The 27915-nt window shown below is 36.8% G+C and overlaps 1 protein-coding gene across 6 annotated transcripts in view; it reads left to right on the top strand.

The window, feature by feature from the left end:
• HNRNPR (heterogeneous nuclear ribonucleoprotein R) overlaps positions 1-27662 on the top strand; it is a 32126-nt gene extending 4464 nt beyond the window's left edge. For 3 of the 6 annotated variants that reach the window (XM_072827869.1, XM_072827867.1, XM_072827866.1), the window contains 9 exons: positions 1432-1550; positions 2182-2289; positions 5262-5375; positions 14613-14789; positions 16387-16522; positions 18968-19173; positions 23648-23797; positions 26119-26240; positions 26381-27662. In XM_072827869.1, coding sequence (XP_072683970.1) covers positions 2209-2289; positions 5262-5375; positions 14613-14789; positions 16387-16522; positions 18968-19173; positions 23648-23797; positions 26119-26240; positions 26381-26993 — 1599 coding nt within the window. In that variant the 5' untranslated portion in view covers positions 1432-1550; positions 2182-2208 and the 3' untranslated portion in view covers positions 26994-27662. Of the gene's footprint in view, positions 1-1431; positions 1551-2181; positions 2290-5261; positions 5376-14612; positions 14790-16386; positions 16523-18957; positions 19174-23647; positions 23798-26118; positions 26241-26380 lie in introns of all 6 variants that reach the window. The other 3 variants (XM_072827868.1, XM_072827865.1, XM_072827864.1) reach the window with 1 other exon arrangement.
• The last annotated feature ends 253 nt before the right edge of the window (positions 27663-27915 follow it).

Below are 27915 nucleotides of genomic sequence, written 5' to 3' on the forward strand. Positions count from 1 at the left end.
TTAAATTTTTTCAAATCTGAGAAGCTTAGGATAATTTTAGACGTTAAAATGACTTTCTAAAAATGACTCCTGGGTGATGGTTCCATTTGAAAAATCAGTCCTCAGGAACTTTCTGTGACATTCTGCCATAGAGTATTGGCAGTGATTTGCTCAGAGATGCTCTCTTGTAGAGTGTTTTGTTATTGATAAGAGGCTGATGGTTTGGGTGTAGGGTTGGATTGACAGAATGGATTGATGGGTGTCCTGAGTTGTGGCTTTGGGTGGTGGTATGGAATTTTGAAGTAAGAAAACTCCAAATATTTAGGGATGCTCATTTTGAGCTGTTAAAACAAATCATGGCAACATTTTCTTAAAGTAACTTTACAAATGGCATTACAGTTTAAAAAAATATTTATTGTACGGAATAAAGTTCTTTTTGGCTTTATCAAAATGGAGTCACTTTTGATGTTAGTTCATATGGAATTGGGGTTTTAATCTGCCAAATATTTCTATTTTACATTGGATCAATTCTGAAATATATTCCTTAGAGAGAAATACAACAGAAACTTAACAGACTTAAGAAATTACATTTTAAACTGAGTAGATGTTCTGTGTGCAGTTAATATACTATTATGAATAGAATGCAGTGCAAATATTTTCTGTATAGTTTACTTGTAAGTCCATAGTAAAGTTCTTAATGCCATTTGAAGAAAAGTCATTATTGACAGTGTTGTGAATGCCACAGCATCTTTTAAATCTCAGCTTGACACATCAGAAGAACAAAAAAAAAATGCCTAAAAATACGACTTTCAGAATTGATTAATCAAGCTGCACTTGCATTTGTAGAAGAGTTTAAAATTATGCCTTTCCACATTCTGATTGCAGCAAAGTGGATGCTCAGATAAATGCATTTCGTTTTCTCTTTGGTGCTAAGGAGGGAAAGCCTTTGATACCTTTTGGAGAGTGGAAAGAATTATTTAGTACAAATGGTTTCTCTTTTTCTCCCACCTCTTGTGTGGTTAGCAACAACTACAACAGTCCATATAATTTGAAGATTGATCCTTGGGGAATATAGTGTATGCTTACCATTCTAACAAATCAGATTTTGTTATATTAATCCTTAATCTGTAGTACACTGTGTACATCAGATTTAACTTCCAGTTTTTCAGGAGGGGAGGGGAAATGGGACTAGGATTTTTGTGGGATGTGGGGATTGAAGTTCATGTTTATAGGGCTTGAAATTCATGTTTGACATTTTATCTTTTACTTTCAAATTTGTACTCTTGACGTTTCTGTAGAGTAGTTGTATAGCTGCCTGTATGCATATTAAATGAAAACCTAGTTTGTTAGTAATAGTGCTGAATATAACAATTCTTGGTTAAGCGTTGATAGCACAGTTTAGGTTATCCCCTTTGTTGCAATAACATTACTCCTTTTCAATTTAATTTTTAGGATTGGTAGCTTATGTCGATCTTGATGAAAGAGCAATTGATGCTCTCAGGGAATTTAATGAAGAAGGAGCTCTGTCTGTACTACAACAGTTCAAGGAAAGTGACTTATCACATGTTCAGGTAAGGCTATTACTAGAAATGCCTTTGAACAGCTAATGATCTGATATTACTTTGCCATTACTTTTTTCCCTGAAGACAAGGGATTTTTGTTTGTGATCGCCTCTGCTTCTGTTTAAAAAAAATTAGTTTAAAGAAAAAACCCACTTACGGCAGAGTTCTCAGAAACACAACTGTAAAGTAAAATCTCACCTTACTTTTTGCAGTAAGTTACTTTAAAAACTTAAAATCGAAGTCGGTTTGCTGATTGTAATTACTAGGTTTTTATGGATTTAAATTATTCAGATTTTAAACATTTTTGGGTTATCTGATCTTTTTATTATCTTGGAGGAAAATAATGTAGGTAGGAGGAATTGTTTTTGGAATGCCTGGCAAATATAGGCTAGATGCATTTGAATATCTGCGAGTGGAAGACTTTTGCCAGTATGGAAGGTAAGCTCCCGAGGTCTTGGCTATCTTACTGCTGTCTGCTCCAGTTTCTGGCACATAGTAACTACCCAGCAAATACTCGAGTGAATAAATGAGTAAATATTTTGTTAAAATACTGGTCTTTTGAAGTTATAAATTAATTATATATTTGACCCTTCAGTGACTCCTGGTGATTCTTTTTCATTGAATTACTTGCCTGTTCTAGAACAAAAGTGCATTTTTATGTGGAGTTATGAAGACCTACAGGCAAAGGGAGAAACAGGGGAGCAAGGTGCAAGAGTCCACAAAAGGACCTGATGAAGCAAAGATTAAGGTAAAACTTGACTTGGGTAGTTGTAATGATAATAAGCTTAATGATGAGATTGAGTGTTTCTTTTCATGTTTCTTAGATACAGTTTTTATAGTTCCATTTTTTTTAAGCTAGTGCATGGAAATGAGATAATTTAAGGAAAATTACACAAGAATTTGGGGAGCAAACATTCAGTTGTATATTTGGCAGAAAACCCTAATTCAGACCCTTGCTTCATTACTTGTTCTGGCTATGAATGAATGATACATGTTTATTGATGATTCTGATAATAGCTTTTTAGATTAACTTAGTCATGTCTCTTGGTTTGGTTGTTTCTAAGCACTTTCTCTCTCTCTCTTTTTTTTTTTCTCTTTTTGATAAAGAGGTGTTTTATAACTACTTTTCTTCTGAATTTTTATTTACGTCAGTTTCATTATTTATAAACTGGACATAGGAATAGGTACCTATTCCCATAGAGTTGTGAGGATTAAAGCAATTAAGATATTTCAAATGCTTAGAGTAATGCCTGGAATGTGCAAGAACTGTGTATCTAGCACCAATTTCTATTATTATTATTTAGATAAGCTGTTCTGCAAGGTAAATGTAGGGCTTTTGGTGAAAGACCAGTGAACCTAATTCCTTATTTAGGTGGATATTGATGTTTTGCCACAGTGATGGACTTTTCAGATTTAAATAGTTATTTAATGAAGTTGTTTGTACTGTTTTGTTTTGTTTTAGATAGGAAATAGAACTTGTAGTTTCTGTCATATAATAGTTACATAGAGCTCCTTTGTACCTTTTCCCCTCATCTGTAAAATGGCATAACCCATTCTTACATTTTTATTTTTTTATTTTTTATTTTTTAAAATATTTTATTTATTCATGAGAGACAAAGAAAGAGAGGCAGAGACACAGGCAGAGGGAGAAGCAGGCTGCAAGCAGTCCCACCTGACGTGGGACTCGATCCAGGGTCTCCAGGATCACACCCTGGGCTGCAGGCGGCACTAAACCGCTGCGCCACCGGGGGGCTACCCCATTCTTCCATTTTTAAAATAAATATGTGAAAATTCTGTTTGACATAATAGTTTTTTTTTTTTTTTTAACTTAATGTATTGAATAGGCCTATGTTACTTCCCTAAAGCTGGATCTTTGCTTTTGGTAAGGTATATATTGTATGTATGATACATGTATATTACATTTTAGACAAGTAATGTGTTGAAATGTAATACATAGATGTGTGTATATTCTATATTAGGAGTAATTTCTGTGCTTAAAATTAGAGCAGCTCTTTTTGTGTCAAAGTTAGAAAAATAGAGAACCCTAAGGTGACTCTGGCATCTCAGGGTTTCTCCAAAGATACTTTTGAAGGCACTAAACTTGGTGATGTCTAATATCTCTTGTTGCTTTGACATTGTGTATAAATCTTCCTCATCTTAGGATGGTATTATGTCCAGATAAACCCACCCGAGGTTGATGAAATATCCTAAGTTGAAAGTCTACCTAATAACACTTAACCTGCCAAACATTATAGCCTAGACTACCTTATTATTATGTTTTTTTAGCCTAGACTATGTTAAACGTGCTTCAAACACTTACATTAGCCTATAGTTGGGTGAAATCACCTAACGCAAAGTGCATTTTATAATGACGTGTTGGATATCTCTTGTAGTTTATAAAGTTCTGTACTGACAGTGAAAAACAGTGGTAGGTATGGATAGAGAATGGTTGTAAGTGCATTGGTTGTTTACCCTTGTGGTTGATTGGGAGCTAAGCCTGCCTGCCATACCCCAGTGTCACGAGGGTATTGTCCTGTATATTGCTAGCCCTGGAAAAGATCAAAAATCAAAATTTGAAGTGTGATTTCTATTGAATGTGTATCACTTTCATACCATTCTGAAGTCAAAAAATCATAAGTTGAGTCATCTAGCTGGTTAGGGACCATCTAATTTTTTAAAACATGAAGTATAAAATTCTTGCCTTTTTTAAGTAGATTTCATTTTTTTCCCCCATTGTGTCTGCTCTGCCGGCCTCTCAAGGGGCAAGAGCTTTTCTTAGGGAAGAACTTTTCTCCATTCTCTCCATTCTCCTATCTCTATCAAGATATCTCTTGATATCTAATATAATGTGAAGAAGGTTGGTAATCCGGAAACATTAAGGTTTTGTTTTTTGAAACCTGAGTATACTCATTTGATAATTGGCAAATATTTTGAGTCTGTGTCGTGTGAGAAATGTGTCTGGTTCTTATAGAGCTATAGATGCAGAAGGAGTACAAAACAAAAGGATTGAACAAAATAAAGGTTAAATTACTTGACTATAATATAAAGTCATAGGAAGATGTGAGCAATAGTGAATGAGAAGCTGCATGAAGGAGGTAGGACTTTGGATTTTTTTTTTTTTAAGATTTATTTATTCATTCAGAGAGAGAGAGAGAGACAGGCAGAGAGAGAAGCAGGCTCCATGCAGGAAGCCCGACGTGGGACTTGATCCGGGGTCTCCAGGATCACCCCCTGGGCTGCAGGCAGCGCCAAACCGCTGCACCACCGGGGCTGCCCGGACTTTTGATTTTTTAAGGGTAGAGAACATTTTATTTGAAAAGAATCACAAGTATGGTATGTAATGGGAACAAGTGAAGGAAGGCTCTCTCATTGAAATAGAGAAGAACGCAAAATGAGGAATAATGAGTATATAAGTATGAATGGGTAGCCTGGGGCCAGCTTATGTCACATTTAATAATCCTTTTCTGTTCTCATTCATGTGAAAAAACTGTTACGCGCTTAGAGATTTAATATGTCTACAGTTGTTTCCATTAAATATATGGAAAGGAGCAGTGAAATGAAGTGGGAGCAAAATGTGTGAGTGGTACCAGTATGAATTTTGACACTATTTTATGTAACTAAGATACATAGCCTAAGATGTCGGGGTATCTTTTGGAAAAGATTAATATACTGATGTGTGATACAATATTCAAGTATAAACAGATGCATCATTATCTTTAGGCATTGCTTGAGAGGACTGGCTATACTCTGGATGTAACCACAGGACAGAGGAAGTATGGGGGTCCTCCACCAGACAGTGTATACTCTGGTGTGCAACCTGGAATTGGAACAGAAGTAAGTGTTCTTCAGCTGCTTGCCAAAATCTTTCTGGTTTGTAAATTATTCTGTCTATTGTGTGATGGAGAAGAGTACTTGATTCTTTTCAAAATTTAGCTATAATTATTTTCTTTGGATATCCATTTGTATTTTACTGTAGTCATAAGCAAGAACCATGTGACTAGTAGATACCCAAACACTTGGTAAAGGAATGTAGAGTTCTTGGAACGGGTTGCTAAAACCATGCAAACAGCAACCCTATTTTAGGTGCTGGGGTTGAGGTTACTAAGGAGAAGCAGTTACTTTATTCTGTTTTTGTTTTATATCAGTAATTTTGAACAGTGCTTGTCCTCCCTCCTTGGCCTTCCCCCCATCACATAAAGGGTACTCAGTATTTGCTGAGAGATTTATTGATGAAATTGGGTTACACAAGGGAAGGATGTAGAATCAGATAAAAGTTCAAGCACATTGGTCTGAGCAAAGATGCAGTTTCTCCTCCATCTATGCCTTTATGAAAGTTTCTTCATACTTTGTTAGTCAAGTCTACTTTTTTTTTTTTTTGGAGTTCAATTTGCCAACATATAGCATAACACCCAGTGCTCATCCCATCAAGTGCCCCCCCTCAGTGCCTGTCACCCAGTCACCCCCACCCCCCGCCACTCCCTTTCCACTACCCCTTATTCGTTTCCCAGAGTTAGGAGTCTCTCATGTTCTGTCTTCCTCTCTGGTATTTCCCACTCGTTTTCTCTCCTTTCCCCTTTATATTCTCCAAATGAATGAGACCATATAATGTTTGTCCTTCTCTGATTGTCAAGTCTACTTTTTAAAGATTTATTTATTTTAGAGAAAGAGAGTGTGCACATGCACAGGGGCAGGGAGGGCGCAGAGAGAGTCCCAAGAGACTCATGCTAGTGCAGAGCCTGACGCAGGGCTTGATGTCACAACCCTGAGATTATGACCTGAGCCAAAACCAAGAGTTGGACTCTTAACTGACTGTACCACCCAAACGCCTCACCAATTCTAATCTTTAAATGGTCAAAACTGTGCTAAAATATAAATTTACAGCAGGGTCTTTTCTGATCTCATGTCTTTCTTTTTTTTCTTTTTATTTAAAGATTTTATTTATTGAGAGAGAGTGCAAGCAGGGGGTGGGGCAAAGGGGGAGGACCTGGGATCTGTGAACCATGCAGGCACTCCTGGTCTGGTGTCTTTCAGGTAGCCAAAAGCAGAGATTATTATTATTATTTGTAGTTTGTGAGTAAAGACATTACCAGTTAACAGCACTTTTTAGATTTATATCAGAAATAATTCCAGTGTATTCTTTTTATACAGAGTTTACATTCCTTGGTCTTTGGTTCCTGAAATTCTTTTAAGCATTATTATAGTTAATATTCTATTTCTCAATATTTATCAGTATTAAAGGAGACTCAGAATTTTTATTTTTCATGATACTTAAATCAGCTACATATTATTGTTTCAAATCTCTTAAAAAATATTCTAAATTACTTAATGTTCCATAATTATTGGTATATTGGTAGAGTTGGAATTGGAAGGCAAGCCATCTAAGTTTGTTAAAGGAGCAAATGTCATTGAAACATAGTATACAATAAATAGTATTTTGGTGTCTCTCTCTCTCTCTCTCTTTATTTTTATATTATTTTTTATTTTTAAGTAATCTATACCAAAGTGGAGCTCAAACTCACAACCCTGAGATCAGGAGTTGCACTACTGACTAAGCCAGCCAGATGCCTCAAGCCATCCTTCGTTTTTATTTTTATTTTATTTTATTTTATTGTTTTTTTTTTAATTTTTATTTATTTATGATAGAGAGAGAGAGAGAGAGAGAGAGGCAGAGACACAGGCAGAGGGAGAAGCAGGCTCCATGCACCGGGAGCCCGGGACTCGATCCCGGGTCTCCAGGATTGTGCCCCGGGCCAAAGGCAGGCGCTAAACCGCTGCGCCACCCAGGGATCCCCCCATCCTTCGTTTTTAATGTTCTGCTTAGATCTTGAATTCTTGCAGATTTCATTTACATTTTAGTTATTTTTAAACAATATATAGTTCAACTTTTTTTTTTTTTTTTTTTTTATTTATTTATGATAGTCACAGAGAGAGAGAGAGAGAGGCAGAGACACAGGCAGAGGGAGAAGCAGGCTCCATGCACCGGGAGCCCGATGTGGGATTCGATCCCGGGTCTCCAGGATCGCGCCCTGGGCCAAAGGCAGGCGCCAAACCGCTGCGCCACCCAGGGATCCCATAGTTCAACTTTCTTACTCAAACTATGCCATATGTATTTTTTTCAAATGGTTTTAAATTGTTTGCTTACTTAAGCCCTCTTATAAAATAAATTAAAAATGGAATAGTCTTATTTCTTTAGTTATAAAATCCTTAGGAATAAAAATTAAGTCTGTGTGATACTGTTAATGTTCTTTCCAATGTCCAGCATAGCCTGGTATAAAATTAGTTGGGTGCATCTGTTTCATAATTATAAAAATAAACTTTTTTAGTCCATTAGATTTTTTTTTTTTTTTTAGATTTTTTATTATTTCTTTATTCATGAGAGACAGAGAGAGAGACAGAGACATAGGCAGAGGAAGAAGCAGGCTTCATGCTTTGGGGGAGCCCGATGTGGGACTCGATCCTGGGACTCTAGGATCACTCCCTCAGCCGGAAGCAGACGCCCAACCACTGAGCCACTCAGGTGTCCCTTTTAGATTGGTTTTATTAATGAGCTCATTAGTGGAGACTTTTTAAGAGTTTTAAGTTTTTATTAAGATTTTATTTATTAGAGCACAGGCTGGGGAGAGAAGCAAAGGGAGAAGGAGACTTTCCGCTGAGCAGGGAACCTCACGTGTGGTGCTATCCCAGTAGGACTTGAGCCAAAGGCAGATGCTTAACTGAGTGACCCACCCCTGGAGATTTATCTTTGTTTTATATAGATAAGAAATGAGTTTGTTAGTGCTCTTTTAATATTTCACTTAAAGCATTTGAACAATTTAATAGAACAAACTATTTTGAGTATCCAATTAGAAACAAAGTTGGTATCCTAATTGTAAAATATGCATATTTTCTTATATTGCATTATCTTTTTAGGAGAAAGATGCTTTTTCCTGTATGTTGATTATTGTGGCATACAGCAAATAACTTTGCAGTGAAATCCTATATGAGCCTAAACCACTCCTATCAAGCAGTTTGTTACAACCAAATCTTAGTGTAAAGGTTTGGATTCTTCCCATAAAGTTAAATTCTAGGAGATTTGGCCTATACTTATTGGAAATTTTTTGTTGAAAGTTTTGGTTTTTTAAAGATTTATTTATTTTTGAGAAGGGGGCAGGTGTGCAAGTCGGGGAGAGGCAGAGGGGGAGAATCTTCAAGCCCACTCCATGACCCATGAGATCATGACCTGAGCTGAAACCAAGAGTCAGACACTTAACTGATTGAGTTGCCCAGGTGCCCCTAAAATTAAAGTTTTAAGAAATCAGAAAAAAAGGTTTTTCATATACCGGGTTGCTAATTTAATAAATAAGTTGGTTTTAGTTGGTGTCATTTTTGATGTAGTGAGGTTTAAGTTTTTGTTCTTTATATGTTTCACTAGTCATTTTTTAAACGATTTTATGTATTTATTTGAGAGAGAGTATGAGAGAGCATGAGTGGTGGTGGGGAGAAGGAGAGGCAGGCTCCCTGATGCAGGGCTTGATCCCAGGACTCTGGGATCAGGACCTGAGCCAAAGACAGACACTTAGCTGGCTGAGCCACCCAGGTGCCCCTATACTCATTAAAAAATTTTATCTCTTGATTGAGGAAGTTAAAATTAGTGTCAGTGCTTGAGACTGACAAATTATGAGAAAACCAAGGTTTCATCTTAGTAAAATCTGTAAATTAACCCTATAAAGGAGCACTTCTTTACAGACATTGTTTCTAAGTATTGTCCTGAGATAAGAAACATACAAGAAGAAAAAAGAAATATATAAGAAAGATAGGTATTAATTTTGAAGGTATTTTTGTATGTCTGGGTCCTCAGATCTAGTTTGGTTATGGTATCTTTGTATTCTTCAGCTGGCACTATAAATCTATTTTGGTTAGCAGCCTCTGCTTTTATTTGTTTCCATTATAATAAGAAATTTTTATTTTATTTATTTATTTATTTATTTATTTATTTAATTTTTATTTATTTATGATAGTCACACAGAGAGAAAGAGAGAGAGGCAGAGACACAGGCAGAGGGAGAAGCAGGCTCCATGCACCGGGAGCCTGATGTGGGATTTGATCCCGGGTCTCCAGGATCGCGCCCTGGGCCAAAGGCAGGCGCCAAACCGCTGCGCCACCCAGGGATCCCGAAATTTTTATTTTTAAGACTTTATTTATTCATGAGAGACACGGAGAGAGAGGTAGAGACACAGGTACAGGGGGAAGCAGGCTCACTGCAGGGAGCCCGACGTGGGACTCCATCCCGGGTTCCTGGGATCACGCCCCGGGCTGAAGGCGGCACTAAACCATTGAGCCACCCGGGCTGCCCAAGAAATTATTTTTTTAAACAGCCTATCACTGATGTTTTGTAGAGGAATTCGAAGGAAATGATAGATTGAGATTTAATTCTTTGGTATTTTAACTAATGGAAGTTTTAGAGAACCAGTGTATTTAACAGAGTTGTAGAAGTATATGACTTAGTAGTACCTGAATTGAATTATGTATAGGGAAGAACTGCTGTGTTTGCAAAATAGCAAATAGGAGCTGGATAATGGAAGAGCCCTAGTAGATACTCAAAAGACTAAACTGCTGCCTCTTTCCTCCCAGAGCCTCAGAGGGCTTTCTCTGTTACTATTAGAGTATTTGGTAGTAGACAACCAAAACTATTTTCAAGCTCTGATGCTTAGTGAGTAAAGAAAGAACTGCTGTTATGGTATTCATTAGATTCTGTTGTAATAGAGGCAGGGGGAGACTTACCTCTATATGCCTGAGTGCTTACTCTAAACAGTTCATACAGAGCCAAAATGGCTCAGGCATCAACAAGTTAAGAAAAGGAAAACATTTCTATTTTGTTTTAGTTAATTAAAAATTGAGCTTAGAAACTTGAAGGAATGATGCTTAGTTTTGAATACTGTTTATTTTTAGCCTTTTTAAGTTATTTAAGTGTCCTGTGTTAAACTGATCTTGAAAATCTTGAAATGAAGCCATATTCTGCTTCTCAGTAAACCAGTATTTTTAACCTGTTTTTTCTTGGACCCCACTGATTATAATATTGTTGACCGCAGATTTGTCGGTTTTTTCTTAAGTAAAACAGTATTCTTACAGGGAATCTGTAAGTTAGACTTGTAACATTCAAATGATACTTTATATATAGAGTGCAAGGAGCTGGCTCTTATGCATTTTTTTTTTAAGATTTTATTTATTCATTCATGAGAGACAGAGAGAGAGAGAGAGAGAGAGAGAGGCAGAGACACAGGCAGAGGGAGAAGCAGGCTCCATGCAGTGAGCCCGATGTGGGACTTGATCCCAGGTCTCCAGGATCAGGCCCCAGGCCAAAGGCAGCGCTAAACCGCTGAGCCACCCAGGCTGCCCCTAAAGTGTAGATTTGAACCCAACATAACTTAAAACTCAACTATTTCTCAACATCCTTCCTACTTTCATAGTTATCAATCTGTTACTCTATGCTGCCATCATCCCATGCCTGGATTGCCTTGTGAATCTGACTGGTTCCCCATAAAATCTATTTTCTACCTAGCTGCTAACCTTTGAGAACATGTCATACCTAGTCACTGGTCAGTTTAGAACTCTCCGATATCTTCCCAACACATTTGAAATAAAATGCAAACTCTTAACATGGTGTAACTTAATCTGTCTGGCCACTTTTCTCTTTCCCAACACTGTCTCCCATGTGGAGTTTTTTCCCAGTCACTGTCCTGTTTGCTGTTGATCACATATATCAAGTGTACTTCCATCTTTGTGTAGTTGTTCTTTACCTTTGAATGTTCTTTCCTCAGATTTTTTACTTAATTTTCTGCTCTAGGTCTCAGTTCAAATTTACCTGTTCAGGGAGATTCTCCTAATTAAAATACAACCTCTTTTCATTATTCCCTTTCCTTTTATTTTTCTTAGCCTTTAATACCTCTTGAAATCATATTTATTTTTTAAAACTTTTATCTCTATATATAATGTATAAGCCTCATGAATGCTTAGACCTTGTTTGTGACATTCACTCTATCACTAGAACTTAGAAAAATACATAGCATGTGTGTTCAACTTATAGGGAATTCCATGTTTCATGAAAAGTTTGGACATGTTCTATGAGTAGTTTGGAAGTTAGTTCCTATATAAGCTAGGTATTATTTATTGGAACAACTTCAGGCTGATATTTATTTATTTATTTATTTATTTATTTATTTATTTATTTATTTATTTTTATTTATTTATGATAGTCACACACAGAGAGAGAGAGAGAGGCAGAGACACAGGCAGAGGAAGAAGCAGGCTGCATGAACTGGGAGCCCGACGTGGGATTCGATCCCGGGTCTCCAGGATCGCGCCCTGGGCCAAAGGCAGGCGCTAAACCGCTGCGCCACCCAGGGATCCCTCAAGCTGATATTTAGAAGATTAGTTGGGTATGGATAGGAACGGGAGGGATTTAAAGTATCAGAGATTTTTATTTAAAGTATTATTTCCTTGATCATCATGAGGGATAGACGGAGCAGCAGAAATTAGGTTCTCCCAAGAGAAATGAGGAAATCAGAGAAACTGGTTGACAAGGGTGAGTTTTACTTATTTTGATTTTTAGAAAAAAGAAACATTTGTTATAGATCTATTATATCTATGGTAGAATATTTAGGAAATATTACAGAAAAAAATAAAATTCATTTTTTCATGCATTGATAAACCCATTATTAGTATTCAGATACATATTCATATCTATACATATCTATATTAAAAAAACAAAAATTGGCATTGCTACTTATTGATGATTTCAGGTAAAATCAAGACAACCAAGAGGAAATGCTTAATAGGCAGTTGGAAGTATAAAATTAGGTCTTTGGATGTTGTAGGTATGAGAGATGACTATAGATATAGATTTGAGGAATGTATATGATCCTTTTAAGTGAAGGAAATGAAGGAAACACATGGAAGATAAGGAGGAACATGAAGACTATTATTAGGTAAATAAAAGAATCACCGTAGAAAGGATAGAGAAATAATTAAAGGTGAAAAGACCAGGCTAGACCAGGGGTTCTAAAAATTGAAGAGAAGAAAATCTTTAGGAGGCAGCATCACCATTGTTAACACTTATGGAGAAGACAAGATGAGACTGAGGAAGAAAAAGCTTGAATTTAGTCATTTGAAGTTCATTAGTGACATTTGGGCATACAGCTTGAGCATTAGAGGAAGAAGCCAGTGTTCTAGTGAAAGAGAGTGTAGATGCCAAGGGCCCTCCAGAGTGAGTTTTTTGTTAGAAAGATGGTTCTGTAAGGATACCACACAGATGATGCCTTAGATGTCTTTTACTTCTTTGTAGCTACACAGTGCTAAGGATATGGTAGATGTGTTGGATAACTACAGGAGTGAAATAAAACAGACATGACCATGTGTTCAAAGCATTTGAAAGTGAAAGAAAAGATAAATGAACAAAGTAAAGGTTTCTTGTTTGCATATTGTTGTGTTATGGGAGATTTGGCATGTTTGGAAGGATATACTGAGCAAAATAGGGGAGGTGAAGAAATAAAAATTGGCAATTATTTCCAGAAGAATGTGGTTAGAAGAAATGGGCTTAGCTGTTATGGTTATCAGAAACTTAATATCCAGTAATATTTGGGCATCTTTTGGATTGCTGTGTCATTAATCAGGTCATTTTTCAGAATATGAAGTGTTGATGTAGAGGAGTTTCACCATAAAATTCATCTCTAATGCAGACACTGACTTAATCTTTATGGCTGTGTTTGGGGGCGCCTAGGTGGCTCTGTCAGTTAAGTGTCTGACTCTTGGTTTTGCTCAGGTCATGGTCTAAGGGTTGTGAGGCGGAGCCTGGCAGGCTCCCTGCTCAATGGAGTCTGCTTGAGATTCTCTCCCTCACTTGCGCTCTCTCTCTCTCTCTCTCTCTCTCAAAGAAATAAATCTTTATTTTTAAAAAGATTTTATTTATTTATTCATGAGAAACAGAGAGGTAGAGACACAGGCATAGGGAGAAGCAGGCTCCATGCAGGGAGCCCAATGTGGGACTCGATCCCAGGACCCCAGGATCACGCCCTGGGCTGAAGGCAGAGCAAAACCGCTGAGCCACCCGGGCTGCCCAAGAAATAAATCTTTAAAAAAAGACTATGTGTAGCTTGCAAATGTTTTAACATAAAAGATCATCTATAATCTTGCCGACATGGTGGAAACTTGAAGAAAATTGTGGTCTGATATTAAATACTGAGAAGGTTTTTGATTGTTTAATTCTAACGTTGTATATTATAATTTAATCCTTATTACATAATTTTTTTAGTAATTTTTTAAAGATTTATTTATTTGAGGGGGAGAGAGAGTGTGCATGTAGGGTGGAGGGGCAGAAGAAGAGAGAAACTTAAGCAGATTCCATATTGAAGCGGAGCCCATTGCAGGACTTGATCTCATGACCCTGAGATCCCAATCCAGCTGAAATCAAGAGTCAGATGTTCTGACTGTGACACCCAGGTGCCCCTAGAATTTAAAAAACTTGAGGAAGACCACTTCAGTCTTTATTCAGTTACTGTTTTTAGGGGCACCTGGGTAGCTCAGTTAGTCAAGCAGCCTCCTTTAGCTCAGGTCATGATCCTGGGATTGAGCCCCACATAGGGCTCCTTGCTCAGGGAGGAGCCTGCATCTCTCTCTCTCTCTCTGCCCCTCCCCCCTACTTATGCTCACTTGCTCTCCCTCTCACCCTCATTCTCAAATAAATCTTTAAAAAAATAATAACTGTTTTTATGAAAATGCAGATATATTTCCCAAAGATTCGTACATGCCATTTATTCTGTGTTATTGTGAAAAAAAGGTAAACTTTAAAAATAAAAAATTTAGTTGTACAGATTTTGCACACTCACATTAGTTTCCATTTTTCAGTGTGGAATATTGTTCTATGTTAATGATCCTAAGGTCATTATAATAAATGTTAGAGTTAACTGCTAAAGATTTAAATTGTCCTCATTCCTCCTTAGCTATCTTTGTTCCTCTAGCCCCTTAGAAGTAAGGTAGTTCGGCTTTATGGCTCTAAAATGCTTACTTTGGGATTCTAATACTGAGATTTTATTTCAGGTGTTTGTAGGTAAAATACCAAGAGATTTATATGAGGATGAGTTGGTACCCCTTTTTGAAAAGGCTGGTCCCATTTGGGATCTACGTCTTATGATGGATCCACTGTCTGGTCAGAACAGAGGGTATGCATTTATTACCTTCTGTGGAAAGGAAGCTGCACAGGAAGCTGTTAAACTGGTATGTGATAAACAAATACCCACTGTCTAGTGGTAAATCACCTCAATTAAAAATGTTTGCAGTTAACATTGTTTCATTTTCTTTAGTTTTTGCTTTGAATGATTAGATGTTGATACATTTGATATGTGATCTTTGTTCTATTTTTCCTGATTATAAGAGTAAAAAGGAATGAAAATACCCAAGAAATAATGTGTTAGAGAAAATCTCCCATAATTTGAGTAAGTTATTTATTAGACTGGTTATATCTAAAGTTTCTTTTGAATATTTGGCTTCTGCAGTTCCCTCTTTAGATTTCAGGCAAAAAAGATGTGAATTGTTACTGTTAAACTTTAGGACAAGATTCTGAAAGGTGAAATGAAGGTTGGGATGGATTCTGGGGAACATAACTGGGTGACAGTGACTCTTAGAACACAATTCAGGAAATGATTGAGACTATTTTTGTTACAGCCTAATAATCATAGTTTATTTTCTAAGTTTTTGCCTGTTCTTTCTATCTTTTGTTTACAGGCCCTTCAGTCTTCTCTGTCTTCACTCTTTCTCTCCTTTTATACTAGTTGAAGGGCCCATCTTCTGTAATCTAGTAATTTCCTTTTACCCTTTGTACTTAATAGTATAATAGTATTAGTAGTAGTAGTAGTACATTGTAACAGAGTTGTGTAAATTTCTTCACACCTGTTTTGGTACTACCATCTCAGTAACTTAAAATGACTGTCATTGTTTTTGCATACTCTTTGCATACATCTAAAAGCCTCACTTTGTCTAGTTCCAGTCCTTCTAAAATGGGTACTTCTTTCACCAGGGCTTTTGGTTTCATTAATCACTTCTCAATTAGTTCCACTTCTAGCTTAACCCAGATTTTAGTTTTTATTAAGAACTTTTGCTTCCAACTTGTTTTTATTGAGAAGTTTCAAAGCTTTATTTCCTAATTTTTGGCAACACATGGATGATTTTTATTTTTTTAATAATCATGTATCTTTTAGTAAGCTAATGGGTAAGTGATGTTAAAGCCTAAGAAGCTAAGGAAACTACCACCACCACCATAGTGATTTAAAGAAAGCCTTTTTTCTTTCCTGTCATTTCATATGATTTTGAAGGTATTGTGTTTGATATGCAGTTTAAAACTTTTCATGTTTACATTCAGAACACTGTGTTTTGTGTAGAATGTGAAATTTTTCTGAATTTCTCTTTATTGATTATACATAGTTATTAACTCTTCATTGTTATTTTGCTTTTGGCTTATCTGTATTTAATTTTATCTCTAAGGACCTTGAATGATCAGTCTTGAGTACTTTTTCTGAAATTCTCTGGAAAATTTTTCAGATAGATAACATTGAAATATGACAATAAGATATTTTTAAAAATAAAATGAATAACTGAGTCATTTATGTTCAGAAGAACAGTAAAAGTTAACCAAACTAAGATGAGAGACCATAACAAGTTTTAAAATACACATTTATATAATGGTAAGCATGAGGGAACTCGGTGAGTTTGTGAAGCAAGAAGTGTTTGGCCTTAAATTGTTAAATTTTTTAGATTGAGATCAGTTGTCCTGAGTTTGGGATGGTTGTGGGGTATCTGGTTCTTTTCTTCCCTGCAGTGTGACAGCTATGAAATTCGCCCTGGTAAACACCTTGGAGTGTGCATTTCTGTGGCAAACAACAGGCTTTTTGTTGGATCAATTCCGAAGAATAAGACTAAGGAAAACATTCTGGAAGAATTCAGTAAAGTCACAGGTAAAACAAAAATGTATTTAGTAGAAGTTAGTTTTGGGAGATCTGTGGTATTATTTACAAGTACATAAAAAGGAGGTATATATTAATCTAAAAATTCAAATCTTCAGTGTCTAAGTTGCCTCCTTTCTGCTTTACAGTGGTTTGGTCTAAGCATGTTCCATTATATCCTTAATTTATTGGAATGTCCCTGTCTGTACCTTCATTAATCTTTAGGTTTTGCCAGTCTTTGTCCTGTAGCCCTCCATTGAAGGCTTCCTGACATCCATTGTGCTTTAGGGCCAAGAGGATAAGTTTTTATCCTCCTTTCTGTTACCTTGTCTAGATCAGATTTTTCAAAATCTCTGGTTCTAAATCCATGGAATTGATTGAGAAGTGCATTTTACATCACAGGTCCATATACCTTTATAACTGAAACAAAATTTAACAAAACTGTACTTTCACGATCTGGCGTAATTTTTCCTATTCCATTTCATTTTTTTTTTTTTTTTTTTAAACGTGGATAGAGATTCTCTGATGCTAGCTGTGGTTTAAAAAAAAAACGAAATACTGATTTAGACCATTACTTGCCCTCATAAAAAACACGATTTTGTCATCCATATATACTGTCCATTCTCTTTCTTTGATGCTGTCACCTATTGCTCTTCTGGATTCATCTCCCATTAATTGAAGATTGCTTTCGGCTCATAGTCTTTCTCTTCTGCCCTAAATTGACTTAGTAGTACCTTTGAGATGTAAGTGGATGGACCGTCCAGTCTCCTAGCCTCCTAGTTCTAAGACTACCTCATCTCCAGTTCTTTACTTCAGCTCCCCCACATCCAGAGAACATTCTGGAGCTTGCTGCCAGAGATTCTATCCACTCCAAAATCTTGATTTCTAGTGTTCTCCTTTGTAACCACTGCCACCATCCATCGCAGTTGTGTTGGGCACATGCCTCTAATAGTGCAGTTCTTTGACCTCATCACTTTATTATCTGTCAGCTCCTTTTTGGCTTCTTATCCATTTATTCATTCCTTCAGCAGGTATTTATCCAGTGCCTATTAAAGTGGTGGCATTGTGCTGTGTGCTGGGATGCAGTGGTGAATAAGATCTATTTTCTGCCCTTATAGAGCTTACATTCTGGGAAAGGAGATAAGACCAAAAATTAAATATTTACACAATGTGGTAAGCACTGAGAAGAGGGAAATAAAGGATACTTAGCTGGAGAATAGCTACTATCCCTGTTTTGATGGTTATGGAAGGCTTTTCTGATAAAATGACATTTCCAGCAAGCCCTGAAGAATGAGGAGGATGTAGCATATAAAGAGCAGAGGGATGTGCATCCTAAGAGAGCAAGATGTGCCAAATCTCTGAGGCAAGAAAGAACTGGATGTATTAAAGCAACCGAGAGAAGGCCAGTGTTGTTAAAATTACTGTAGAATTAAAGGTAGAATTAGATGAAGTAGGCAAGGCTTTTGTGGACCTTTTAAGGAGTTTAGATTTTACTCTTTGTAGAACAAGAAGGTATTTAAAGATCTCAAGCAGGGAGTAACATCTGTTTGATGTTTTTAGAATATTATCCCCACTGCTATATGGATAATGGTTTAGAGGGGTTTAAGTGCAGGAGCTAATCAAGCTAATCACTTAGTATCACAGTAGTTCGGACAGAAGATTGGACTAAGGTAATAGCCGTGAAGGTGGAAAGAAATAGATGGGCTTGAAATTGGGTAGGGGAGTAAAGGAAAAATCAAGAATGAGTCCTCAGTTTCTTGCTTGAGAGCCAGGGGGTGGTTCTTATTATTAGATAGGAAAGTAGAGAAGACAGATTTGGGGAGTGGTGACTGCAGTTTTGGACATGTTAAATTGGAAATGTCTTTGAGTCTGGGCTTGAAATAAAATGTAAGCATTCTTAAGGATATAGATAGCTTTTTAAAAGTACAAACTAGCTGATACTACCAAGAAAGAACATATGTGGAAAGATGACAACACAAGACTAAGACCAGAGGGACACCATTATTTAGCAATCGTTTTCATTCTTGGTAAAAACAGTAACTTTTAAGTTAGATCCAAGGATAATTTTTGATCATGATTACTTGGTTGAATGTAAGTTCTCTTGAATTTATATTTATAACTTGGTTTTTAAATTCCTTGGTAGTATTTTCATAAATTTATAAGGTCATGTTATATCAAACACTCTAAAACATGGTAATATGTTACATGTCAGAATACAGTAACTGGACCTTTTTAGGGCTGTATCCTCAGGACCCTGAAAAATTAAAAAAGAACATAAAATACTGTTTGACAACTTATATCTAACAATGCTGATTTAATTGTCTACTAGGTAATTAGGGAATCATTTTGAGGCTTCTTCAGTATTTTTTGCTCTTCGGCAAATGGATTTAGGTCTGCCTAATCGCTAGATGTGTGGTGGATGCTTTTGGCTTATATATCTGGCTGTTGGTTTAACAGAGGGTTTGGTGGACGTTATTCTCTATCATCAACCCGATGACAAAAAGAAGAATCGGGGGTTCTGCTTCCTTGAATATGAGGATCACAAGTCAGCAGCACAAGCCAGACGCCGACTGATGAGTGGAAAAGTAAAAGTATGGGGAAATGTAGTTACAGTTGAATGGGCTGACCCTGTGGAAGAACCAGATCCAGAAGTCATGGCTAAGGTAAATGCAGTTGTTTGGGCTGGGGGTGAGATGGTTATTTAAATTTTGTGCTTCACGGTAAAGCTCAACTTTTAGAAGTTTCATGTTAAATATAGTTCTTGATGTTAATTCTAGGATGTGTTTTTTTTTTTTTTTTTTTTTTTTAAGATTTTATTTATTTGTTCATGAGAGACGCACAGAGAGAGAGGCAGAGACAGACAGAGGGAGAAGCAGGCTCCCCGCAGGGAGCCTGATGTGGGACTTGATCCCGGGATCACGCCCTGAGCTGAAGGCAGACGCTCAACCACTGAGCCATCCAGGCATCCCTAGGATCTGCTTTAATACCAACTTAACAGTCTGTTGGTATCTAGAAATTTCCAAATCATCCCTTTTTCCAGAGATTAAATGTACAAAAGGAACTGAAATGAAATTCCTTTAAGTATTTCCATATACACTGAGAATGTGTTTAGTGCTAGGTACTAGGAGGGCTACAGAAGTTTAAAAAAGTCAAGACAGAAGTAATGTTTTTTGGGGGTTATGAAATTGTAATCCTCATCGACCATCCTATGACTTTTATTACATGGCCATTGATTATATTTTATTTAAATTTATGGCTGATTTTTTTCTTTCTTTTTTTAAATTTAATTATCAAGTTCCCTTAGACGGTTGTCTCCATGAACAAAGACAAAGGGTTATCATGCTTGCTATTATGTGATAGTAGCAAAATATACATGGCAGGCCCTCCTAAGCCTTATACTTGCATTGCTACAATCTTTGGTAAATAATGGTGCTATGAGTCCTGATTGTTAGGCTTACCTTTGAGTGACTCCTCAGAGTGAAGAGATTCATCAGAGTTGCATCTGCTGTTTTAGTGAGATTTTTAGTATTTTGGTGTGTCTCTCCCCTTGGTGAGGTAGCAACTCTCTGATGACCATAAGTTAGTGGTTGAATTCTCCTAATCTGAGAAGTCTTTCTCTAAAGCTTTTTATTCCAGGTTCTGAGCAGGTAATCTTCACTCTAATTAGTTTGGAGAGTCCCAGTTTATGCTAGTGTGATCTTTTTATAGGTAAAGACATCTCTGGGTTGAGACAAGATCCACTGAGAAGGAACCAGAGAAGGGCTTAGATGTGCTGCTCCTTGTCTTTTTTCTTGTATTCCTTGATTAGATTTGTGTTAAGGAAAGGGACTGGGAATTTAAATAGTATGTATGTATGTACTTATTTATTTATAACTTGATTTTAATTCATTTGTTTCTTCTAATATAATTTGACTTTGGACAAACCTATTGAACTTGGATGTCCTCTATTTTATTGAAGTTGGATAAATCTCTTAACCCTTACAATTTTGACCTGCCTTGTAGAAACTGAGTAGAGTTTGTATTGCTTTTTCTGTAAAAACATGTTTAAAAAAGCATAGGTATATTACACATTAGATGAATAAAATTTCCAGAAAACCAGTGTAGCTGGTGGTTTGTTCATCAACACTATCCACGTACCTCTTAAAACCTTTCAGATTAAATGCATCCTAAACTTCTATAGGGTTAGAAAACGTCAGCATTTTATTCCAGAAACTAGTCTTCCTAGATTGTAAGTTTCAGAATGAAAAGGGGGCCTTTATAAATAGTATGTTTTGGTTTCTTCTCTGAAAAAAAAAAAAGAAAAGAATAAAAGATTTGTATTGAATTTTTTGGAAAAAGTAAATAAACCAACCGACGCCTGTGAAACATAGAGTTTGACCCCTATGACAACACTGTAAAAATAAAGGGGGTAGAGGTGGAGGTGGACAGTGTCAGATTTTTCCCGCCCTTGAATTAATACCTTCCTCCAAGTAATTTTTATTCATATACTCCTTTATCTGAGGCAACAGTTCAGTGGGTATGTTCATTTTTTTCTTTGAATAGTTCCTTAGTTTAGAAATCAAAATTATGTAGAAAGGTATAGACAGAGAAGTCTCACTTCTACCTCGCTCCGTCTACTGTATTCCCTTATCTCCAATACACACCCAGATTTAGTAGCCTCTGGTTTATTCTTTTAGTGCTTCCTTTCTTACTTAGGCAGATACAGGCAAATTCTGTATTTAAATACTTTCTGACTTTAAATGATGGTTACAGGTAATCTACTGCATTCACTGATCTATATTTTCTTTATTCGTTATCCTGGATCATTAGCTCTGAGGAAGTATACCATTATTATGTATACCACTAAGAAGTGATTACAATTAAATTATGACACTGCTTGCATGTCACATTGGCTGGAAGTTGGATCCCTATTTCAGAGAAGTAAAAAAGGGAAAAAATGTCTTAGTAACAGTGTATCTTGGCAGCCTCTTCATATCTACTCTTAGAGCTCTTCCTCATTTTTTTATGGCTACATAAGATTCCACTGTGTGGATGTACTATACTGTATTCAGCTGGCTGAGCATTGGTTTGTTTTTAATCTTTTATTATTACAATACTGTAATGAATGAGCTTGTGTCCTGTCAAGTTACTAAAAATGCAGATATACCTGTAGGATAGATTCTCAGAGATAGAATTGCAGGCCACAGAGTACATGCATCTGTAATTATTAAGATATTGCCATATTCCCCTGTACCATTTTACCCTCTCACCAGCAAAATATAAGAGGCCCACTTTCTTCCTCATCCTTATCAAAATAGTGTGTGATCATATTTTTGGATTTTGCCAGTCTGGTAAACCATCATAATTTGCTTCTCTTACTGTGCATGGGTTTAAGTTTTTAATATGTTGAAGGGCCATTTGTGTTTCCTTGTGTGAACCTTGTATTCATGAATTTTGTCTGTCTTTCTGTTCAGTTTTCCATTGAGCTATTTCTTATTTTCTGGAGCTCTGATTAAAAAGAAAAAAAAAACAGAGATTAACTCTTTGTGATAGAAGTAATTTGTCTTTGGCTCTACTTCTGGAATGTTTTTGCCATGTGAAAGCCATTTATTTCTAGTAGTTGAATTTTACTGCTCCTTTATATAATAGATTTTTTTTTTTAAGATTTTTTATTTATTTTTGAGAAACACACAGAGAGAGAGAGGCAGAGACACAGGCAGAGGGAGAAGCAGGCTCCATGCAGGGAGCCCAATGTGGGACTCGATCCCGGGTCTCCAAGATCACGCCCTTGGCCAAAGGCAGGCGCTAAACCGCTGAGCCACCCATGGATCCCTATATAATAGATTTTAAGTCACAAAGCCTTCCTTGGAGTAGTTATGTAAAGGAATTACCTTTATTTTTTTCTAATATTTTTCTCTCCCCATCCCCACCCCTGCCTACCCCTTTAAAATTTTTGATGTATTTGGCGTTTATCCAGGTGTATTTTGAGATATGAATCCAGCTTTTTTTGTTTAGATTTTAATTTTTAATCTTTTTAAAAGATTTTATTTATTCATGAGAGACAGAGAGGCAGAGACACCGGCAGAGGGAGAAGCAGCCTCCCCGTAGGGAGCCCAATGGGGGACTCAATTACAGAACTCCGGGTTCACACCCTGAGCCAAATGCAGATGCTCAACCGCTGAGCCACCCAGGCGTCTCTAAGATTTTATTTTATTTATTTATTTTTTTAAATATTTATTTATTTATTTATGATAGACAGAGAGAGAGAGAGAGGCAAAGACACAGGAGGAGGGAGAAGCAGTCTCCATGCCAGGAGCCCGACGTGGGATTCGATCCCAGGTCTCCAGGATCGCGCCCTGGGCCAAAGGCAGGCGCTAAACCGCTGCGCCACCCAGGGATCCCCTAAGATTTTATTTTTAAGTAATCTTTACACCCGGTGTGAGGCTCAAACTCATAACCCTGAGATCAAGAGTCACATGCCCCTCTGACTGAGCCAGCCAGGCACCCCCCCCAACTTTTATTTTTATCCAGGTGAACATTATAGTTTGTTATATCTGGTAGGGCTGGTCTCTCAATTTTGTTATTTTTTTTTTCCTATTTATTTTTTCATATGAACTTTAGAATTAGCTCACTCAGTTCTAGGGGAGCAGAACTGCAAAACATGTTGTTTTAGTTGATACTTAGGGACCTCTTAAGTTTGTGGATTATGTGTTGGTTCCTTGAAGGTTTTGTTTACAGGGTTAGGTACTTTAATGACAGCAGGAGAAGGAACCAGAAATCTATGTAAATTGGTAACTGACAGAGTAATTTTCTTGGCAATTTTTATATTTTCTGTGATACACATTTATTATTAATTTTTAAAAAGATTTTATTTATTTATTTGACAGAGCATGAATAGGCAGACTAGCAGGCAGAGGGAGAGGGAGAAGCAGGCTCTTCAAAGCAGGCTCTCAGTAGAGAGTCTGATGTGGAGCTCGATCCCAGGACTCTGGGATCATGACCTAGGCCAAAGGCAGACTCTTAAATAAGCCACCCAAGCGCCCCTATTTAATGTTTTTGAGAAGGAAGGCCTGCAGTGAGGATAGGAAGAAATACTTTAATGTAAGACCTCAGCTAAAATTAAGTAGCCAATGCCAATTTGTGTATTTGTTGTATTAGGTGAAAGTTTTATTTGTGAGAAACTTGGCTACTACAGTGACAGAAGAAATACTGGAAAAGTCATTTTCTGAATTTGGAAAACTTGAACGAGTGAAGAAGTTGAAAGACTATGCATTTGTTCATTTTGAAGACAGAGGAGCAGCTGTTAAGGTAGAGATTTTGAAATTTTGCTTCTTGATATTTGAATTTTGTTGTTGAAACTTGCAAACACATAAAATGACTTTAAAAACTGAAATAAAATTGGTTTTCAGCTTTTGCCGAACTCTGGAACTTTCTTTTAATAATCTGTGAAGTGATAGTAATGTAACAGGTAAGACTTTGTATTTCAAAGCCTGATTATTACTAACTGGGTTTGTGATTTCAGGCAAGTTATTTTTAATCTCTGTATTGTTTTTGTAAGCTTAAGATTTGATAGCATGATGCCCTGGAAATACTACAAGATACAGTAATTAGGTGCTGTAAATGATAAATAGGTAACAAATCATACTATAACTACTTTGTTTATCATAGTTTGTGGACCTGTGAAAGATCCAGAGCAGTGTACATAACACACAGCACAGCCTATAGAATTCAGCAGATGTGTTCTGAGACAGTGGTTAGTTCTTTATAAATTTGTCTTTCTTCAGTCATTTCAGAATTCTTTCTTTTTTTTTTTTTTTTTAAGATTTTATTTGAGAGAGCGAGAGAGAGAATGAGCAGTAGGGAGGGGTAAAGGGGGAGAGAGAGAGAGAGAGAGAGAGAAAGAGAGAGAGAGAGAAAGTAGACTCCCTTTTGAGTAGGAAGCCTGATTCGGGGCTTGATATCCCAGGACCTGGAGATCATGATCTGAGCTGAAGGCACTTAACTGACCGACCCACCCAGGCGCCCCCAGAATTCTAATAGTATTAAATGTGTTGCTGATTTCAGTAGTTGGTGAGAGATACTTGTTGCATACAGTAGTCCATTTGATGATAGAACTGAAAATTGTGGAAAAGTATTTTCATGTGGTGGCTAGAGTATAAAACCTGAATATATGTGCTGTTTTCTGCCAATAATGATCAGTATAATCTCCAATGGATTAAATTTCTAGTTTCTTGTTCCTCTCACCTTTCTTGGTGAGGGGAGAGAAGGCAAAACATTAATAAGAGCTGTTTTATGTATTTGGGGAGGTAGGTTCAAAATCCTCAGTGTCTCAGTCAGGCCTTGTCCTTTTTCTTCATGGTCTTGTGGAGTGTTGCCCCCTTTAATTTGAGCAGATTCTGTTTTCTGCCCAGGGTATTTGCTTTATAGAATCTTTGGCTAGTTAGAATTTATTGGTTTGTCTTTTGATGAAAGCTAATTAGTGAGACAGCATTGCTTACAAAATTCAGTGTAGTGCTGAATTTAATGTTAGTTTCTGAAATTGCCAGTGGTATGAAACACAGATAACTAATTTATACCTTCTAAGTATTCCTATTCATTTAGTTGTTACTAAATAACCGGTTGCCTCTAGTTGCAAAGAAGTATAAAAACTGGTAGGGTAGTGAAGTCTGAAATTACAAAATGTCTCAGCAACTGAGAAGCTTCTGTGGACTTATTTCATTGCTTTAGGTGAAGTAGCCAAAAGCTAAATGTGGTAAAGGGGAGCAATTAGCATGTAGAGGAGGACTGATGTAATCTTTGTCTACATGCTGGTAGATAAGTGAATGCTCTATGTATAGAACATTTTATTCTGTTTGTCCAGAGAGGAAAAGGTAGTGTAGGGAAATAGAAAGAAAGGCTGTGGGGAGGAGGTGTGATACTTTGTTACTGAGTTACTTGATCGGAAGTATGGCAGAGGCTGTTAGGTGGAACAACATATATAAAGGAGTAGAGCATAGAATGCTTTTAATGATTACTTTCCAGGTGAGCACTCGAGTCTTCCTTAGTTCATGTCTGTTCTGGGCTCTGCTCTTAACTGTTCAGGTTAAGTATGCTCTAGGTGAAGTGTTGTGGGGGAAACCTAGGCATTTTTTGGTCCGAGTCTTGTTCAGTTTCACTGATAATCTCAGTGACCTCATTTGTCTTTCAAATCTTTTAAGATTTTTGTGAAAGAGCAGTTTCATATTTACATGTTGAATGCCATATTTTTATTTAAAAATTTGAGTCCTGAAAAGTTTGTGTTACTTACAGCACTTTTCCCAGATGTGGATTTGCTTCTTTGGTTTAGTTCAACTTTGCAGGGTTAGTTATTTGGAATTAAGGAACAGTGATAGGTAACTCTAGAAGCCCTTTTATCTTTATAAATAGTGGGACATGAGTTCTGTTTTGAATATAATTTACACATAAGTAAGATGGAGGAAAATAAGTATTTTGTATTTTTTTCTTCATGGCTAGATTTCTTTTGCCAGTTAAAATAGTTGTGAAATAAATTGTTTATTAATTGTATTAAATGCCACAGATAGGTTTATGTAATTATGTTTTAAAGCACTGTCTTACTTGCAAAATAAATTTATTTTTACAATTTTATATAGGCCATGGATGAAATGAATGGCAAAGAAATAGAAGGGGAAGAAATTGAAATAGTCTTAGCCAAGCCACCAGACAAGAAAAGGAAAGAGCGTCAAGCTGCTAGACAGGCTTCCAGAAGCACTGCGTGAGTCTACATTTTAATAACTACATCTCTGAACAAAGAATAACTTGGTAATAGAGATCGAGTTAATAAAAAAATTCAGGAATAGTCTTGAAGTAAGCTAATTTGTTTTTTTCTCTTTTCTCCCTTTCCTCCATTGCTAGGTATGAAGATTATTACTATCACCCTCCTCCTCGTATGCCACCTCCAATTAGAGGTCGGGGTCGTGGTGGGGGGAGAGGTGGATATGGCTACCCTCCAGATTACTATGGCTATGAAGATTACTATGATGATTACTATGGTTATGATTATCACGACTATCGTGGAGGCTATGAAGATCCCTACTACGGCTATGATGATGGCTATGCAGTAAGAGGAAGAGGAGGAGGAAGGGGAGGGCGAGGTGCTCCACCACCACCAAGGGGGCGGGGAGCACCACCTCCAAGAGGTAGAGCTGGCTATTCACAGAGGGGGGCACCTTTGGGACCACCAAGAGGCTCTAGGGGTGGCAGAGGGGGTCCTGCACAACAGCAGAGAGGCCGTGGTTCCCGTGGATCTCGGGGCAATCGTGGGGGCAATGTAGGAGGCAAGAGAAAGGCAGATGGGTACAACCAACCTGATTCCAAGCGCCGCCAGACCAACAACCAACAGAACTGGGGTTCCCAACCCATCGCTCAGCAGCCGCTTCAACAAGGTGGTGACTATTCTGGTAACTATGGTTACAATAATGACAACCAGGAATTTTATCAGGATACTTATGGGCAACAGTGGAAATAGACAAGTGAGGGTTTGAAAATGATATTGGCAAGATCCGATTGGCTCTAGATCTACATTCTTCAAAAAAAAATTGGCTTAACTGTTTCATCTTTCAGTAGCAGTTTGCTGCCATTTGTATTGGGCTGAAGAAATCACTATTGTATATATACTCAAGTCTTTTTATTTTTTTCCTCTTTTCATAAATGCTCTTGGACATTATTGGGCTTGCAGAGTTCCCTTATTCTGGGGGTTACAATGCTTTTATCGTTTCAGGCTTCATTTTAGCTTCAAAAACAAGCTGAGCACACTGTTAAAATCATGATTTTGCAGAACCTTTGGTTTTGGACAGTTTCATTTTTTTGGATTTGGGATAGACTACATAGGAGTATGGAGTATGCTGTAAATAAAAATACAAGCTAGTGCTTTGTCTTAGTAGTTTTAAGAAATTAAAGCAAACAAATTTAAGTTTTCTTGTATTGAAAATAACCTATGATTGTATGTTTTGCATTCCTAGAAGTAGGTTAACTGTGTTTTTAAATTGTTATAACTTCACACCTTTTTGAAATCTGCCCTACAAAATTTGTTTGGCTTAAACGTCAAAGCCGTGACAATTTGTTCTTTGATGTGATTGTATTTCCAATTTCTTGTTCATGTAAGATTTCAATAAAACTAAAAAATCTATTCAAAACATTACCTATTTCAAATTCAATTGTGTCCTAAAACATTATTTTATTCGTAATCCTTGCAAGGAATATTGTTTTCAAATTATAACTGCCTATGTGAGTGATCAAATTCATGCAAAATTTCTTGTCTATTCCAATATGCATTGTGGCTATCAAACTGAGGATTAGTCTAAATTCTAGTATTTATTACAAATAGCACTTTATTGATTGGTGTTCTCTCATAGTCTCTTCTAATTTTGAAATTTTATCCTTTATTTTTA

This window comes from Canis lupus, chromosome 5 (assembly GCF_048164855.1).
Source record: "Canis lupus baileyi chromosome 5, mCanLup2.hap1, whole genome shotgun sequence".
NCBI lineage: Eukaryota > Metazoa > Chordata > Mammalia > Carnivora > Canidae > Canis > Canis lupus.